Below are 19,337 nucleotides of genomic sequence, written 5' to 3'. Positions count from 1 at the left end.
GGAGTTCAGGAAGTACCGATTTATTAAAATTCGGCTAATAGAATGAGTCATCAGCTCCCGTAGGAGCATTCAAGAATTGCCATTGCGAGCGGAAGAACTAAAGAGGAACCCTAAATATCGTTGCTAGAGAACAGAATGCAGAATGTGTGTCAAATCGCTCGACACGATTTTATTAAAAGTCGGAATTTGAATTGAGTTATCAGCTCCCGTAGGAGCATTCAAAAATTGCCATTGCGAACGGTATTTCACGTTCACGTGGCGGGGTATTGGTTAAAGTTTTCAACTAGCAATAATCGCACCTCAGATGAACTTCATTGGTTACGATATCGCCTCTGCGCAAAGCTGATTGTAAAACAGTCATCCAACGGACCCCACTAAATCAAACGACGCGAAAAATGGTGAGGAACGGAGCTGCACTACGCAACGCGAGCCCTCTATCGGATCCGGTCGAGTTTGACAATCGTTAGTTCCGAGTTTACTCGATAGAGTGCGCTAGTGTCGCAGACCTCCAAATCCAACGTTGCAATAATTTTTCCTTTTTTTATTATGTCCATTTTTAACATTTTGCGGGTCTCCTCAAGAGCCATATTTCGGCACTTCTCTGACGTAAGGCGTACCTCGATTACCACGTGAGCCCTGATCTCCGTATGACTTTATGCTTTCCGAGGCTCATTTGGAAATAGAGATACACCCTTGCGTCAAAGGACGTTTGTCAGAGAGATCGGAATTCCAGTGATATGACAAATGCAAGGTATATCGCAGTAATTTTCTGACAAATTTTCGTGAATTAGAATGGTTTTATTAATGGGAGGGGGCTTGAATATTCAGAAAAGGATATTGTGTGTATGACGAAGAGTCGGTCGATATAATTTTTTGTTTTTAAGCACTATATATTTTAGCGAATTCTCAATAAATCGAAGCGCTGTACGTAAGTAATTATTCGAAGTAGAAGTACAGTTTGGGAATCAGCGCTTCTTTTTTTCAGTCGGTGATTGCATTGATGAAGAACTTTTTGGGCAAAGAATGAAAAAAAATTCGTCTAAGTATGACTGATGAATGTCTGGGTGAGCGATTTACTGCGCGATTTTTCGTAAATTAAGTTAGGATTACAACTCTTTAATCACCAGTCTTCATTTATCAATTCTGAGCGTTGACTCCGTGAAGTAAGTTTTACGTACTAGGGTAGAGAGCATTGCGGAGTCTCTAAAATATATCGTCTCCGGAGCCAATGATAAAGCCTAAAAAATACGGTAAATACTTTAAATTAATAAAATTGTAAATCTTGCTTGTTTCTAGTCAAGCACGGAGTACGAATTAAGCAGGCGGAAGAGAGTTCCTCGGTTGACATATCCCGAGACGATAGAGGCGGCATTTGAACTGGGTCCGGGAAACTTTGGCCGCTTCAAACGACTCGCTGGGTAAATTACTGCACATCTTTTGAATAGCAAGTACTAATTAAGATTTACCCGTATTAATATTATTGGTAACTACCACCAAGAGCCACGCTGTTTGCTCAAGAGCCAATAATTTTAGGTCCTTTTTAACACTATTTTAAACAGATAACAAACTTGTTGACAGTAAATGTCAATTACATTAGACTAATATACTGCCTTATTTAATATAAAGCCTAAAGAAAAATTAATTTATGGCTCAATTTTGAGTGGTCCTGGTGTATGAATCCTTATATCGTATGTATAATTGGCTCACCTTAAATCGGGCCCAATTACATTTTACTTTTTATTTTTTTGGACCTTTCAAAGTACAATTTCTTTCAACTAGAAGATTTTAAAACACATATCTTCCATAAAAATGCAGGCTCGAGGATTGTTCCAGGGCTCTAAATATCAATCTTCGTAATATTTTAAAAGGCTACCTTTGAAAACTTGAGTCAGAACTTGAAAATTTGCCAGAGAAATTGAGCTCTAAGTCGGTTTTGCACACTGTGATAAGTAGTCTAGTTAATCTCGCCCCAGGATAATCCAGGAAAAATGTTCGTTTACAGATTTTGGTCCCCAATAGAAATTTTGGAAGATAATTGACAGAACTGAGCTGAAAAAAATCTCGGTCGATTCCATTTCAAGATTTAGATGGAAGAGAGGGAGAATAGAAAAAAAACACAAGCCTAATTTCAATTTTAGAATGGAAACAAAACTTAAAGAATTATTTTCGCCGAGTGAAAATTAAATCTGAGAAAAATATACAAGCACACTTATGCACACTCATATATTCACACATTCAAGGTTTTCGATCATTACATGATTATTGTTGGTTGCAGGCAAATTTGTTACGTATATATGATTTTACTTGAGTTTGGCGGTGACTGTGTCTACGCAATTTTCATTGCAGAAAATGTGAAGGCGGTAAGTCATTCTGAAATTATTTATCAACTTTGATGAGCTTGTAGAAGTAGTTATCAACTTGGTACGAAAAAGCATCGCTTAAATGTCATTTTTGCCTAGCTTTTATCACGAAGGCGTTTTTTCTGCTTCTTGAAATATTGCAGATGTTGCATAGAATAGAGAATTTGCAGGTGTTTAAAATTTGATGAATTTCGTGTTTAATAAGTGGAAAATATACTGAGTGAACTGAACACAAGGATACCCTTGGTTCATGAATTGAACGATTATTGGAGACGATATGACAAAATGATCTGCTCTGCTAAAATACATGTGTTTAAATGGAAAATGCCGCCAGATGACGTCACTAGGCGATGTATTTTCTCACTTTTAAATTTATTTTTATACTGTATCCCATACCTGAAAAAAATTATAAAAAATACTGTGAAATCATTTCTTTAAGCACTTTCAGATAAGCAATAAAACATTTGCGTGCAAATTCTCCATTCATGTAATGACCAGATTCCATGCTTTATAGCCAGTGAACAAATGATTTACCAACCAAAGCCTCCACGGTCGACTCTTGAATGGCTCCATGAGAAAAGTGTCGAACTTCGAAATTTTCACGAACTAGTCTCATTCCAGAACAACATAGCAGGGCCAAAGAAATCCAACATTTTAAAATAATTTGATGGTGTAATTTATTTCCATCAAAAATGTTAGTAATTTTTGCATGAAGCCCGAAAAATTATCAGTGTTTTCAGTTAAAATGACTATCAGCTTTCTTGAAAAGTATGATTTAGAAATGGAAATTTTGCAAATCAAATAAAGCAATTTTTCAGCGAAAGTGACTTACCCTTGTGCACTCGACCTCGTAAGTGGGTGCTGCAAGCTCCTAAATCGACCTGTGCGCTAACGACCCTACGTTTGAGTTCATTTGGTTAATTAAATTTGTGTGTACCCAACAGATGACGTATTAAGTCATCAAAACGTATGTCTAATTAGTACTAGTTGTCTGAGAATTGCCGTATAAAAATGGAGGCGTATTAAGAAATCAACCCCTTAATTGCGAAGGAAAAAATTATACATAATATTTGGACTACATTTTGCAATTAGGAACTATAAATTCCGGTCCAGTTTAAAAACAACGTATGTCCCATTAGTTTCCCTATGCACATAAGTGTTTTTTCAGATGAGCCAGAATTTATAGGTCCAAATTGCAAAATGCAATCCTTGAGCTTCTCAAACGTTGCTCATTGAAATTCATGAATACTATGTTCAAAAAATAATAACAACATGGCATATTTATGGGAGCAATTTATGTGCGTGTATACGTTTCTGAATTCTAAATATTCAAATGAATGTGCCAACTCAAATACATTAAAGTTTAAGATTACACGAACGCAAAGAAAATAAACGGAAAGATTTCATACAACTTCAATTGTGACGTACCGACTCTTAGAGGAGCAACTGGCGTGAAGAGCTGTCAGAAATTGGGGTGGGGGCATTACTTAATCTTCCGGTCCTTCAAGAGACGTTTCCGGAAACAGTTTTGGGAGGGGGATCTTCAATTAAAATATTTTGATCGGAGGGTCTACGTACAAAAATCAGCAGAATTTTGGGCAGGAATAGTACTTAAGGTGATATTGTAAAATATTGAATTTTTTTAGTCCATTTTGCAACCTGGAGTTACGTTATTTTGTTTGAAAAACGACAAAATATGCCGCGACAAAAATAATTATTAAAAATAATTATATGTAGAAGCGCTTGTGATACTTTGACCGGAAGGTGACGATTTGTGCACTTTTGATCCCATGTTCTCAATTTTCTTGTAAATTTTTGCAGATATGCGACCACAGGTACGGAGCGCACAGCCTGCGGTGGTACCAAACGTGGCTGATGATCCCTTTGATCCTGATCTGTTGGATCAAGAACCTGAAATACCTGGCCCCCGGCTCGACGCTGGGCACCGGCTGCGCTGTGGGTTGTTTCGGTGTCATCTACTACTTCATATTTTCTCAGCCGATCGCCCTCGAGGGCCGCAAGGCCGTCGGCTCCTTCCGAGAATTCGCCCTCTTTTTTGGTACCGCCCTCTTCGCTATGGGCGCCTTCGGCATTGTAAGTATCTTTCATTGGACACTGACTATTTTCATAAGCACACAACGCGATCTAGACCGCGCGTAGGACTTGAATTAAGGTGGGAATTTACGGGTAAAAAGGATAAAATTAAGGGATGCTTGATTGGGTTCCACCCGGGAGGAAACGAAGGAGACCCTAGTTAAAGTGTGGTGACATGGGGTTTTTAGATGAAATGAGGGAGTGCTAACTCCCTGAGGGGTTTTGATAGGATAGAAAACTTTGGCGGCTAGGTGTCGCAGAGCACTAGAGAGTGCAATCAAAGCGGATTTATATATTTATTAAGGGTAAAAACGATGTGGTTGGTCACTTGGTCAGGTACTACCGCTAATTCTCTGTATTTTTAAGTGCGATATGAAACCCGGTTTGCCTATCCATTGTCTCATCTATGATGAGCCTTACTTGCGGTCTTGATGGGGTTGTACGCCTATAAATATTTCAGACACCCTGCGGGCTGGTTGTGGAAATGGATAGATACATCAATAGACTAAGGACACACATCGACGGTGTAAGTCGGCAATCACATAACTCGTTTGCGGTGCCTGAAAATCTCCGCCTCTATATGTTATTTTTTTAAAGGAGAATAAATTGGCATAATTTCTTGAAGTTTTTACAGAATTTTCCTCGTAGAGAGAAGAAAAATCAAGGCAGTTTTGAAGAATTGCCGTCGAGCAGTTTTCCGTTTAAAAAATGAAGTATGACAGGAAGTTTGCGACGTCGCAAACCGAGTTATGTGATTGTCGACTTACACCGTCGACATGTAAAATGGAGCGATAATATTGGCGGAAGCAGGTGGAAAAATTGTTGGAAATTTTGGGAGGTTGCATTAAATTGCGATGCGTTTGGAGTCTAGCAATCATAATACTTTGCGTTTTAAGGTGACCGATGAGAAGCGAAGAGATCCGGCCATTTTTAAAGAGAGTTTAAAAGCAGGTAGTAGGTAGGAATAATAACCGAATCATTCATCTAGACACCCGGGCCCTGCGCATCGTAGGTCGAAGATGGGACCGCAGGACTCCTCAGAAGAAAAGACCATAGCCAATCAACTGTCAAACATAAGACTTAGCCGGTCACTTGACTCCGCCCCTCAGCCGACACTGTTCGAGGCGTAGGGTTACAAAATGGCGAAACTCAAAATTACGCATCCTGCGGCAGCCAATGAGGGGTGAGTGCAAAACGCACTGCTCCCACCGGATTGTGATTGGCTGCCGACACAATCCAATTTTCGCAGTGTTGCGAAACTCCTACGCGTGTTATTTTCAAAAATAAAAGTAAACCAGCAAATAATAAATAAATGAAATATATATGTAGAAAGTGACCATAAGATGTTGAAGAAACATTCCTAGAAACGTACGGAGATGTACGAGTATTATGCGTGGTTTATGTTCATGGTAATGTTTTGTTATTTACTTAATATGGTGAGGATAGAGTGAATTTACGTAATACATGTAATTAAACCGTTTGACCGTGGTCCGGCTGTATCTCCTCTTTATTAATTTCTAAAAAGTTGGTCATTCTTCGTAGAAAATAACTAAAGCCTTGAACGGCCAACGTGGGCTTTTCGAAATAGGTACGTGATCCAAATGATTGATTATGAAAATAAAGACAAGTTCAGCACTACCTTACTCATTTTAAATATATTATATTTAACTGATTTGCATAAAAAATTGCATTAAAAATATTTTAAAAAATAATTTGCATTAAAAAAATATACATTTAAAATGTGCAAGGTAAGGCTGAACTTGTCTTTATTTTCACAATTTATTATACCCTGCTATTTGCAATAATGTTCAGATGATCGATGACACTTCACACTCTGGTTGTGTGTATAGCGGGCATTGATTAGTTCAGGCTCCTCATGAATCATACCTGTGCCCTCAGGAACAAGCTTTTGAAAAAAATGTTCTCTTTTTTTCGCAGGTTGTACCTTTGAAGAACAAGATGACAAACCCAAAACGATTTGGTGGCACCTTTGGAGTTGTCAATGCCACTATGATTCCCAACATGACAATGTATGTGTTGATGGGATTTTTTGGTTATTTGGCATACGGCAATTTCACCCAAAGCAGCATCACACTAAATCTACCTCAGACCGGAGCGTAAGTACTTTTTAGTTTGCATGATTGAAGTGTTTCTAGTTTAAATATAGAGGTATTTACACACATAGCTTAGTGTGATTCATGAATTACCTAAAGTCGTCAAACATTTGCACGGTAAATATAGATCCCAAAATTTGGTTGTTCTTTAATAGAAAAATTAAACATTTATTATACTGTTGATAATTCACTTAACTACCGAAATGCGAAAAACGAGAGTTTGAAATCAAAATTTTTAAGCGTCATCACTTAACACATATTGTCAGCTTAGTTGATATATTTTTACAATAACTGCAATATAGTAGGGATAAAGAGTAACGAAATGTTTTAAAAGCACCAGGCGCAATCATCTACATCTTCTCTAAATGAGTTGTAAGAGAGAGGTTGTAATTTATTTAAATAGACCATGTTTAGCAGAAAGGAACCAAGCCATATCAGCTATTGCCAAATTTAATTTTTTACAAGAGAAGATTCCTTTGAAAATTTTGAGGAATTTGCTTCGCACTATGCAGAAAATTCACTGAAATTTGCACAAATCTCCGCACAACCATTTTCATGTAAAAGATTAAATTGCCTAATTATATTTGGCAATAGCTGATGTGACTTGGTTCCTTTCTGCTTAACGTAGTCCAAATGGTTTGCATGCTATCAATGTTTTTACAGCACTAAACGTTCCTAAAGTTCCATCAAGAAGGATATTTTTACAATTAAAATTCTCCTCTTGTTGGCGTCATTATCCCAAATTCTATCTCAAATATGTAGAATCTCTTCGGTGATCCAACGGCAATGAGACAGCTCCCTTGTGTCGATTTAAGTTGTGTCCCACAAGTCACGATGTAAGAAGATACGCGTAACTTTTTGTGAATGAGTCCCCCTCGACCACCATATATCAAATTTTGAGAATTGGACAAAACATACATTGGTCGGAATGAAGTGCTGCCGTTAACAGATTTCAGTGTTTTTGTCTTTATTCTGGCAGGATTGGTGATGTAATAAGGATTTTGATGGCCGGATCTATTTTCACGACGTATCCATTGTGCAATTACGTGGTTACCGACATGGTGTGGCATAAGTGGATGAAGCTGAAATTCGGGAACAACAAACATTTGGACAAGTGGGAATACGTTTTCAGGACCTGCTTGTGTTTCACCAATTGTAAGTGCGAGGCCCATTATCATATTCAACTCTCGTAATAATATTTGTAATATTAAAAGGTTGGATTGTGATAGAGAGGGTTGATTTTTTTCACGGAAACTTCAATGTAATTAGTTACCGTCCTAGGAGAAGGAATCCCAGTAGTGCCATGCTGAGGAAAAACGCTACATGAGCCTTCAGGCGTTGTCAAATTTCCTTTAATAAAATATGAATTTTGAGGGATATTTGTAATTTTTTTCTTCGAATTTTTCAGAGAATTTTATTCGTAATCAGATCTACATTATCTGATAATTTCATAAGAAAGCATCCAGAGCTCTTCTTATAAATGAATATTTAATAGGAGGAAATTTGACAACTCCCGAATGTTCATACGGCGTTTTTTCTCAGTGCGGCCAGTAGTAGGTCAGGGGTTACACAGCGATTCCGCCTTCAATTTTCGAGATAGGCCAGAACAAGCATCGTCTGTACGGTAATTGTTATCTGTTTGAGGTTTTCTCATATTGTCTACAAATATTGCTCACCAATGAATTATGCTGAACTTTTCCTGAAAAATTTTACGCTTGTCCCGTTTTTGCTTTATTCAGACATATTTTTAATCATAAAAAACATTGTGTATTATAAGAACAAAGATTCAATCTCACATTTATTTAGGAGAGCAGTACGTACATTGATGTTGGAAAACACGAGTCCATTACACTGCAGCAACGTTTAAAAATCACCGATTATGTTTCATATTTTCAAAGGAAAACTGACCGAAATATTTTCTTAACATTTTTCAAGAATATTTAGAAATAAGAGAAAAAAATTCACAATGTTTTTTTTTTTTTTTTTAAATAGATTTAATTATATATTACAATATGAAATGACTAATGCATTTCTGACTCATTTTGGTAACAATCTGTGTGGTATTAATTTTTCTATAAAACAAGGTGCTTGTCTGGATGAGACAGATATATCAATTATTCTTTATTGCAAAAAGTAATCGTAGCATATCGTCACCTCCCGGCCAAACTATCACAAACGCCATGCGACGCTTCAAAATTTGCGCCGCCATTTTATTTTTTTTTACAGAAAAATTGTTGATTGAATCTGTTCAAAAATTTCATTGAATTTTATCTGCAGCACAAAGCAAATTCAGTGAAATTTCGGACAGCCTCGTTGAACAATATTTCTCTGTAAAAAATATAATGGCGGCGGAAATTTTGAAACGTCTAAAGGCGCTTGTGATACTTTGGCCGGAAGGTGACGATATGGATTGCATTTTGCAAAAAGGAACCAAGAGCATTCCAATGTTGCTAAGATTTTGCAACTTTGTTTGCCTTGCAAAAACACACAGATTATCTATACTAATTTTCTCTTTACTCCTAACAAACTATATCTTAAAGACGAAAATCACCTTTGTAAATTTAATTTTTTGCATGATTTCAATAATTTTATTGAATGAATATAAGATACACAATCTTAGCAACATTGGAATGCTCTTGGTTCCTTTTTGCAAAATGCAATCCATATTAGGATCAGTGCACTTTTTGATAAATCGTTGTAATTTTTGTCGATTCTAAATTTTCAGACTTGTGCTGCATCGCGATTCCGAACTTGGAGCTGTTCATGTCCCTGAGCGGCTCGTTGTGCCTCCCTGCTCTGGGTATCTTCTTCCCGATCATCATCCACACCCTCACCTTCTGGCACTCCTACACCGGCTGGCGCTTCTTCTTCTTCCTCTTCCGGGCTGCCCTCATCGTCGCACTCGGCCTCTTTGCCTTCCTCGTCTCTTTCAGTACCACCGTTTACGAGATCGTCACTTCAATTTTCCTCGCCGAGGACAATCATGTCTGACCGGACCCCCTATTTTTGGTGAGGTTTTGCCTCCGTCATTAAAATTTTGGAGTGGAGACATGGGCAGAACTAGGAATTTTTGTGAGGGCGCAGAATGGCACCCTCTCAGGAGGATCTGAGGGGCACTGACGCACAGTGAATCGAGTGAATCGATGAGGTCGGACATGGCATTTTTGACTAAAACTGCAAATTTTGACGTCATCTCGTAACATTTTTAATTTTAAGGGGTGCTTCTTTTCACGAAAGAAAATTCCACAAGGAAATCAATGGAACCACTTTTAGAACCTCATAGTTTTGTATGAACGGAGTCATAAGTTTTTAAAGTTTCCAAATTTTGTCAGACCTCACCTATTGCCTCGATCCACCGTTCGATGGATGCTCCACGAAGAAGAGCCTGGAGAGGACTTCCCAAGCTCCAAAAAAAGTTTGGAGGCCTCTTTGGAAAGAGTTTGAAAACTGAATCTTCAAGAGCGACTTTGAGCTGTTCTTTCGAGAAAATTGATTTAAATGTGATTTTAGAGATGACAGAAATGTCATGTACTCGTTTTGCAAAATCTTTGAAGAATCCGGACGCACGCCAAATAAAATGGGAGCTCCTTACAGCATGAGTTTTACTTCAAAACTTTTTCTATGTAAAATGGCAGCGTAAATCAGAGTACGTTAGGAATGGAAAGTCGCGTTACTTTTTATACTTTTTAAATTCTAATTGAATGTGGATAGGAAGTTACCAACCGTATTTTTTATAATTTTATTTTCCTTAAATGATCAAATGTAATTTTAACTTTAGGATTTTAGATATTTTTATGACCCAGAGATTCCTGCAGGTCTCTTCATCTTGCACCAAGGATTTTAATTTTTTATTATTTTGTATCCCAGATGTATATATTACTTAAAGCGCTTTGTATAGTTTTGATGGGATTTTATGAGAGATGTCAGCCATCTTGAAAGATCTCAATACACGCCCTATAATGTTAACTCACTTTTTCACTGTTAAATCGTTAAAACACAATTATGACCATTTGGAGGGAAATATAAGTTGCCATAATCATTTTCTCATTAGGTCGGTTTCTTATATTTTAAGTCTTGTAATGTATACGTTACATATCTATGCGATAAGTATCTCTATTCCGTAATTTTTTTTAAAACAAATTTAGAAGTTTTACGATCTGATAATAAAAGTCTGTTTTGCCCCTGAAATGGTCATTATTGTGGTTTGCTATCGTAACAGACGTGAAAATGTTAGGATCTAGAGAAAGTAGTTACTTTTTTTAGAATTAGGATTTATTTGTGAAAAGACAAGTATCTCATTCTTTTCTGAACAAGTATTTCTCTTAAAATGTGTTAATTTTTTAAGAAAAGATGTTATAGAATAATTGCATTCTGTCAGGTGCTTTCACTTCTACCAACACCTTAAATAAGATAAGAGACGACGTGCCCAGTGCAGGTCTAATAAAAGAATACTATTCGTAAAATTGTTTTTGAATTTTCATTTCCTTCTCCTTAGGCGAAGCCAGAGATCACCTTTCGGTGTGAGAAAAAAACGCCCTCCGTCATATTTCAACTCTTTTGGAGTTCTGGAACATCGGTGAATCGTGTAGTTGGAAACCATCGTCATCAGCATGGTCTTCATGTAAAGAATCACTAGACGATACGCTGCAACAGGTCGATATAAATGTATAAAAAGATTATCATAAATAGAAGTGGAGAAGCCTTTTTCTGGGTGTTTAGTGCTCAAATCGTAAGGCAAAATGAACAGCGACAAGTAGGTCAAACACGTGTAGCGGTTATAACGAAACCACCACTAACGTGTTTGCTTTGCCTATCGATATCTGTTGTAAGTAATGAGCTCACTTATGATGACATATATAACTTAACGCGTTCCTTTACCACTCCTAATTTTTTCCATTTTCCTCTACTTATTTTTGCACTTCGAGATGCTCGGCGTAAAAATCTGGGACCATACCGGCAAGTTTATTCCGATCCAAAAATTTGACGAGGCGATGATACAAATTTTATTTCGCATCACAGGAAGGAAAACAACAATTTTGACCATCCCTGAAAGTTTTTTCCGCAAAGAATGGGACTAGAAATTCAACGCCACAAAGTGGATCGAGTCAATAGGAAAGGTCGAACAAAATTTGGAAACTTTAGGCGCTTATAACTCCGTTTATACAAAACTTTCAGGTTCTAAAAGTGGCTCCATTGGTTTTATCGTGATTTTCTTCCACAAACAACCCGTGATATTTAAAATGTGACAAAATAAACTTAAAAAGGACCCTACAACAAAACGGCCAAATCGGCCTAAACACGGAATCGTACGATTTTCTCAGGGATGATAGAGGGTCTTCCCAGACACTCAAAACTGGTCATATTTTTTGCCTAACCCCCAGGGAAAAGCGGGGAGAGGGGGTCAAAGTCAAAACCTTTAAATTAGCATAACTTCTCAACGGTTTGTCGTAGAAAGATGATCTTGGTGTCAAAATTTCCAAAAAAAATGAGAGCTTTCAGAATATGTGTATGAAATCAATTAAATTTTAAAATTTGACCCACTTTTGGGGCATTTTACAAGGTCCCCCTTTCGTAAATTTTCGTTTTTTGAGATTTTCGGTTGTTCGGTTCGCACGGATCAAAACAAAAACAATTTCAAATGAAAGTAGAGCGTTTAAGCTTTAAAACAAGCCCAAGATGATCTTGGGGAAACGATTAGAAGCGGAGTTATGAGTCTTCAAAGTTGACGCGGCGCGCAGGAACCTTGTATGTTCCGAGTCTCAAGGTCACCTGCGCGCCCCGGATTGCCTGCAGGTTGCAAGTTTTTGTGTTTTTATGCTTCTGTAGGTCATTTTTAATGTAAATCATTCAATGAAGATAGAATAATCGAAATTTTTTAATTTTACGGGAGGAGCGAGAGGGGGCTTAGAGTATCAACCATTATGTCCATCATACCTCATTAAACATTTGCTGACGATGACGATTCTGCTCTTATAATTTAGAAGAAACCATGGACCCTCAGTTCAAATATACATATGCTCCATACAGAACTGCACCATTTAGAAATTATAACCCATTGATGCCAAATTTTGGGGTACCCCTAATTTTAAATTTTTTTAATTGAGCTATAAGCTACAGCGCTTGACAGAACTCACTTGGTAAAGCCAAATAGTTTCTCGTAGAAGCAGACGAGCTTTGAGCTTCAAGACAAGTCTCAGTTATTCTTGAGGGGGCTATTTGAAACGCAGTTAAAATTTTTTGACGTTAATGTGGTGTACCTCGCCGAAGACCCATTGTGTAAAATTAAAAAATTCTGATTAAACTATCTTCATTGAATGATTTACATTAAAAATGACCTACAGAAGCATAAAAACACAAAAACTTGCAACCTGCAGGCAATCCGGGGCGCGCAGGTGACCTTGAGACTCGGAACATACAAGGTTCCTGCGCGCCGCGTCAACTTTGAAGACTCATAACTCCGCTTCTAATCGTTTCCCCAAGATCATCTTGGGCTTGTTTTAAAGCTTAAACGCTCTACTTTCATTTGAAATTGTTTTTGTTTTGATCCGTGCGAACCGAACAACCGAAAATCTCAAAAAACGAAAATTTACGAAAGGGGGACCTTGTAAAATGCCCCAAAAGTGGGTCAAATTTTAAAATTTAATTGATTTCATACACATATTCTGAAAGCTCTCATTTTTTTTGGAAATTTTGACACCAAGATCATCTTTCTACGACAAACCGTTGAGAAGTTATGCTAATTTAAAGGTTTTGACTTTGACCCCCTCTCCCCGCTTTTCCCTGGGGGTTAGGCAAAAAATATGACCAGTTTTGAGTGTCTGGGAAGACCCTCTATCATCCCTGAGAAAATCGTACGATTCCGTGTTTAGGCCGATTTGGCCGTTTTGTTGTAGGGTCCTTTGTAGTTTTAATAAAACAATTCATTTCCGACCTGTCTTATTGACTCGATCAGCTGTGCGCAATTGCTGTAACCACTCAAAAAAAAAATCCATAACTTTCGCCCCTGCTTAATGAATTGATGAGACCCTCGAGGGATTAAAGGACAAGGCGCACAAGTGCAATTTTTGAAAGAAATTGACTTATATTAATGATTTCAAGTAAAACTATAGTCTCGATGCATATTCTGTGAAAAATTCGCTTACAGACTTCAATTTTTAAACATCAAAAAGTCAGTTTGAACTCTCTCTTCGCCATTGGGACCTATGTAATTTCTAAACTTCAAACACGTAATTTTTTAAATAGCAAAATCTGTACTATGCACATTGTTCTTCAAGTCCAAACCCTTCAATTAAGATGTGTATGCACCTCAATTTGAAAACTAGAAGTGCAGTTTTGTGCCTGCTCTTTCAAATATTCATGGGTAAAATCAAACCGAGGCGACTAAAAAATGATCAAATCACATTTTAGAGGAAAATTTTTGAGGGAAGAGTACTTTCAACCTCGCTTGGTCGTATATCATCATATTTTCAAATTCAAAATACTAATTTTGGAAATAAGAAATAATAATCCATTTACTGATATTTTAAACATAGGTACATGGTTTCATTCAATTACAAAATCAATATTGTTATGATTAGGGGTTGATCAATATGCATTTTGAGAAAATGAGGTCTGACGTCAGATCACAATTTACTTTTAAATACAATCTTAGAGGGAAAAATAGAGCTTCAAACCCTTTTTTTATCGGTTCTAATTTGATATGGTTTGTATCGTGTCCACTAATTTCAGTCTGGTTGCTTCATCCAGTTTTTTGCAGATGCCACATCGGCCCGCAGAATATACCGTTTGGCGCTGGTGGTGGCTTGAGCCGGTAAAAACTCGAACAACATTTGAAGTATTTTTGATTATCTCTTTTGCAACTAGAGCCTCTCAGTTCGTCACCGAAATTCTTTAGAGGCCATTATTTGACTCCAATTCTCATTTTTGGTTTTTTTGGCTTTGATTTATCCTAATAGTTGCGAGGACCCGCCGCTATTATGCCATTCTGTTTTACATTGTAAAATAGATAAAATAAAAAATAAAATACAAATGTGGACAATAAACAGCTTTTTCTGGAAAGGATTATCCGGTTATTATATTAGTACATTGAAAAACCGTTAAACCATCGAAACACTTAAGGACTTCAATCATTAAATATAATTTAAATTCAAAATATTAATTTTGGAAATAAGAAATAATAATCTTTTTGCTGATATTTTAAACATACAGGGGTTCATTTAATTACAAAATTAATTTTTTTTATGAACTATTAAAATTAAAGCATTGAATCAAATAATTTTACCCTGGTAAAAATTGGTGATAGGAGCTGCGTTTCAAAATACCATAGGAGTTCTTATAGCCGACTAAAAAAGGCTATTAAAAATCATATAGCTAGATGTAGAGGGCGGAGCAAATCATATCGCCGGGCTATACGAGGCTATAAAAAAGTATACAGTCAGGCCATAGTTCCTACCGCCGGGCTTTACACTTTATCGTCATTGGCTATAAAAGGCTATAAGAAATTGCTTTGGAAATCATTAAGTTTGACACGGAACTACCGTAATATTCACAAAACACACATTATATTTTCCTTTAAAACATTTTTTTTTCATCAATTAAAATGAGAATAATCCATACAGAGTGTGCATTTCAAAATCATGAGTTGAAACACGCTGACTCCGCTAGATTAAATATTAGAGCCTAACACAAAGCGGAGCGGCGACGCACTGGTGCCTACAAACCTAACAGGGATACTTCACGCATTGCCCTGTTAGGTTTGTAGGCGCCAATGCGCGTTACGCGCTCTCTGTCCGCCCGCCGCGCCGCAGCGTTCCACGGCGTCTGAAGCAACTATTTCACACCAGATGTATTGCACAGTATCATAAGAAATTGAAAGCGCTCCAACATATTAAGAATGACAGGCATCCTTCAAAAGTACGGAGTTTTCCTCGCAAAATAAATCAAGATACTACGGCACAAAAAAAGAGCGGTAGTCCAAAAACTAACTAAGTCCTAGCATCCGTATTTAGTAACGTTTAGCATAAAATTTATCGTCTGGCTGTTGCTTAATCGCCATCGGCTATAAAAGGCTATAAGAAATTGTACAGCCGGCTACAGAAGCTATTGGAAATCTTACAGCCGGCTTTAGGTCTATAGTATTTTGGAACACACATTCTACTGCCAATTTTTACCAGGGTAAGCATAAAAAATAATTTATTTCAATGGAGCTTCGTGTAACTTTCAAGCGGGTACAAATAAATTTCGCAATAAAATCATTTAACGAAGCCTGTCATCCTGTGTGACCAGTGAATGGCTCACATAGCCTCATTAATTAATGGAAGTGGATACAATATCATCGTCGATACTCAGACTAGACGCTGGAGAAATAGCAACTGTCACAGAGGGTACTAAAATTACAGGGCACCAGACTCGACTTCATAATGATTAGTGGTCCGCATCGCATTACAGTTTAACTTTTCCTTTTTTACGCTCTGTCAATTAGTTGTGGGTGAGGTTAATTTTAAAATCATTCGAAGCATTTTTTAAGTCCATTAGAGTATGGACGCGTCGGCGACCTATTTCTGAAGGGTTTCATCTTTCTTTTCTTCACCATCTTTGGTTATCATGCTGAAAAATTGGCGGATGTTTCAAGCGAATACGGACGGGAATGACTCAAAATATGATTTTATTCGCTGCACCTTCAATTTTACTGAAATTCGTCGTTTTTGAACATACACTGGAAAAAGAAGTCACTTGGATCTACAGTCCACACTCTTAAAAACATTGACAAGAAAAATAAACTCTTGATTCAATCGCACTTTTTGCTTGAATTCAAAGGAAATCCGCCTAAATAAAGAGGCTCGGCTCTTTGATTCAAGGAAAAATCTGATTGAAACAAGAGTATTTTTTCTTGTCAATGTTATTAAGAGTCTGGACTCTAGATCCAAGCGTCTTTTTTTCCAGTGTAAAAGAACGCTACTACTTTTCAATTTTGCCAAACTTCCCCTCACATATTACAATTTTACGACGAAACTTTTGGCCAGATCTCACTGAAAATTCCGCTGATTTTTCCTCCGATCTCATGCAAAAATCAGACAAATTTGAACAAAGCATTTCTAGGTACTTTCTTGTAAAATATCGCATTGTTTGAGTCAACATGGCAACCTTGGAGTGAAGTTACGTTCCTTCGTTGCGGAAACTACGAAATATGCAATTCGATTTTATCCTTGAGGTATTATAAAATTCAATTTTGTGCGTTACACAGAGTAGGTGCTTCTCGGCATGGACTTTTTGTACGCCGATGTTGTCAGCAATAAAGCAGCAGGGCGTAATAGTTAACTGCAGCCAACAAACACCTTCCCACCTAATGAACATTTTTTCGTATACGCTGAGAAAATTCAGTTTCTCCAGATTTTGAGGGTGGGTTATTTTTTGTTTATCATTCATTTATCGTTAATCACATGAAACTTCAACAGAAAAAAGATGCAGCATCAAAATTGTCGCATTGCTAGTGTTATCAAATTATTGCGCATGGCGAGACAAGATTCGGGACATTGCAAGACACAAACCTTCGAATGGACAACCATTGCTGCACTATGGATGTTTTCTGGCTTATTTCAGCAGCTGAAGGCAAAATGGATCGCATTTTGCGACAAGGAACCAGGAGTTGCAATGTTGCTAGGATTGTGTAACTTCATCCTTTGATAGAAAACTATTGAAAGCCTGAAAGAATATGAAATTTATAGGTATGGTAATTTTTGTCATAAATTTCCAGTTTTTAGCGAGTAAAATGGAAAACTATTAATAGATTATCAGGTTTTTCCTCCAAGACAAAAGAACTTGCACAATATTAGCAGCATTGTGATGATCCTGGTTCCTTTTGCAAAATGCAATCCAAATAGCAATGTGCGTAGTTTTCTTGTCTCATTCATGTCAATAATTTGGCTTCTCCTGAGGCATGCATATCGACGGTGAAAGTCGGCAATCACATAACTCGTTTGCGGTGTCTGAAAAGCTCCGCCTCTACGTCATTTTTTTAAAGGAGAACAAATTGATATTATTTCTTGAAGTTTTGCAGAATTTTCTTCGCATTGAGAAGAAAAATCATGCCAGTTTTAAAGAATTGCGTTGAGTAGTTTTCTGTTTAAAAAATGAAGTATGACAGGAAGTCTGCGACGTCGCAAACCGAGTTATGTGATTGCCGACTTTCACCGTCGATATGCAGTCAGGAAATACATATAGCATAGTGCCCACCCGAGGTTGCTTCATCACTTCATTTTCGAGCTTTGAAGCTGTCTTTGTCGTCTTGTGTTTATAGAAATACCCGTCATACGAGAGCAACGGCTAGGCAACAGCTCAGTGAGTAATTCGGGCCAATTATGACCACTTGCCCAGAGTCTCATAGCCTCAATATCCGGCGCCATCAAACGGTCCCTATCGAGGAACGCCACCCGCTGTCGGATGCGGCTTACCTCTTCCTCCAAGGCCGCCGAACTCCTCAACGGACGATGAAACTCGATACCTTGGGCAGCCGCCATGGCCTCAATACCCATCGCAGCGGAGGCGTTGAAACACATGTCGCCCAACCGCCTTGCAGCGTAGGCCGCCATGGAAACGTGGTCCTCCTGGTTGGCGGAGGTCGGGATACTGTCCACACTCCCCGGGTGAGCCAGCGACTTGTTCTCGGAGACGAGCGCCGCCACGGTGACCTGGGCGGTCATGAACCCGGAGTTGAGGCCGCTGTCCGGGACCAGGAACGGAGGCAACCCTGAGAGCTCGGTGTCGAGGAGCAGCGCTAAACGACGCTCGGAGATGCCGCCAACTTCGGCGACGCTCAACGCGATGATGTCGGCGGCGAAGGCGACAGGTTCGGCGTGGAAGTTCCCGCCGGAGATGACGTCGCCACTGTCGCTGAAGACGAGAGGATTGTCGGAGGCGGCGTTGGCCTCGATCTCCAGAACGCGGGCGGCGTGGCGGAGGTTATCCAGACATGCGCCCATAACCTGTGGTACACAGCGGATTGAGTAGGGATCTTGCACGCGGCCGCAGGCCGCGTGCGAATCCAGAATTTGGCTTCCTTCCAGGAAGCCAGACACGGCGGCAGCGACTGCGATCTGGCCGGGTTGTCCGCGAGCCTGGTGGACGCGCGCGTCAAGTGGCTTGGCCGAACCTTTGATTGCCTCCAGTGAGAGCGCGCCGGCCACCAGTCCGGCGGCGAAGAGGTTCTCCGCCTCGAAGAGGCCGCGTAGCGCTAAGGCGGTGGAGGCTTGTGTGCCGTTGAGCAGCGCCACACCCTCTTTCGGCCTCAGCGTGAGGGAGCGCAGACCAGCGCGTGCTAGTCCATCTCCGGCTGGAATCAACTCACCATCCACCAGTACCTGTCCTTCGCCCAGGAGCATTAGGGATAGATGCGCCAGGGGGGCCAGGTCGCCGGACGCTCCCACTGAGCCTTTTTCGGGGATGCACGGCATCACGTCGGCGTTGAATAACGCTAGAAGTGCTTCTACAAGTTCCAGTCGTACTCCTGAGTGGCCGCGAGAGAGGCTGATGATCTTGAGGGCGACTGTGAGGCGTGTCACATTATCCGGGAGTAAGGCGCCGACACCCACGGCGTGGGACACTATGAGGTTACGCTGTGTTTCCTCCAGCAGCTCCATTGGAATCCGCGTCCGTGCTAGTTTGCCGCAGCCTGTGTTGATGCCGTACACTGTGTTGCCTGACGCCACGATTGCTTCGACGGTTTGATTGGCGGCGGTGATCGCTGCGCGTGCCTCGTCGGCCAGATGGAGGG

At 39.1% G+C, this 19,337-nt stretch overlaps 2 protein-coding genes and 1 non-coding gene across 3 annotated transcripts in view; 1 reads left to right on the top strand and 2 right to left on the bottom strand.

Moving 5' to 3' along the window:
• Positions 1–203: 203 nt before the first annotated feature.
• Positions 204–344, bottom strand: LOC140224557 (U4 spliceosomal RNA). The gene has a single exon (XR_011899837.1). It is a non-coding gene; the product is annotated as a U4 spliceosomal RNA (small nuclear RNA).
• A 952-nt stretch (positions 345–1,296) lies between these two features.
• LOC140224417 (proton-coupled amino acid transporter-like protein acs) lies at positions 1,297–11,031 on the top strand (the record flags this gene model as incomplete). The annotated part of the gene is given in 6 exon segments (XM_072299213.1): positions 1,297–1,418; positions 2,276–2,360; positions 4,182–4,454; positions 6,393–6,571; positions 7,548–7,723; positions 9,294–11,031. Coding segments are annotated over 6 exon segments (1,101 nt in total), but the record flags the coding sequence as incomplete, so codon positions are not given.
• The window catches only part of LOC109031188 (cytochrome P450 9e2), a 39,913-nt gene continuing 31,306 nt past the window's right edge, over positions 10,731–19,337 (bottom strand). Inside the window, exon 8 of the mRNA XM_072299212.1 lies at positions 10,731–11,212. Coding sequence (XP_072155313.1) covers positions 11,046–11,212 — 167 coding nt within the window. The 3' untranslated portion in view covers positions 10,731–11,045. The remainder of the gene's footprint in view (positions 11,213–19,337) is intronic.

Source organism: Bemisia tabaci, chromosome 4 (genome assembly GCF_918797505.1).
Source record: "Bemisia tabaci chromosome 4, PGI_BMITA_v3".
NCBI classification, from domain to species: domain Eukaryota; kingdom Metazoa; phylum Arthropoda; class Insecta; order Hemiptera; family Aleyrodidae; genus Bemisia; species Bemisia tabaci.
This window is presented reverse-complemented; position numbering and strand designations above follow the sequence as displayed.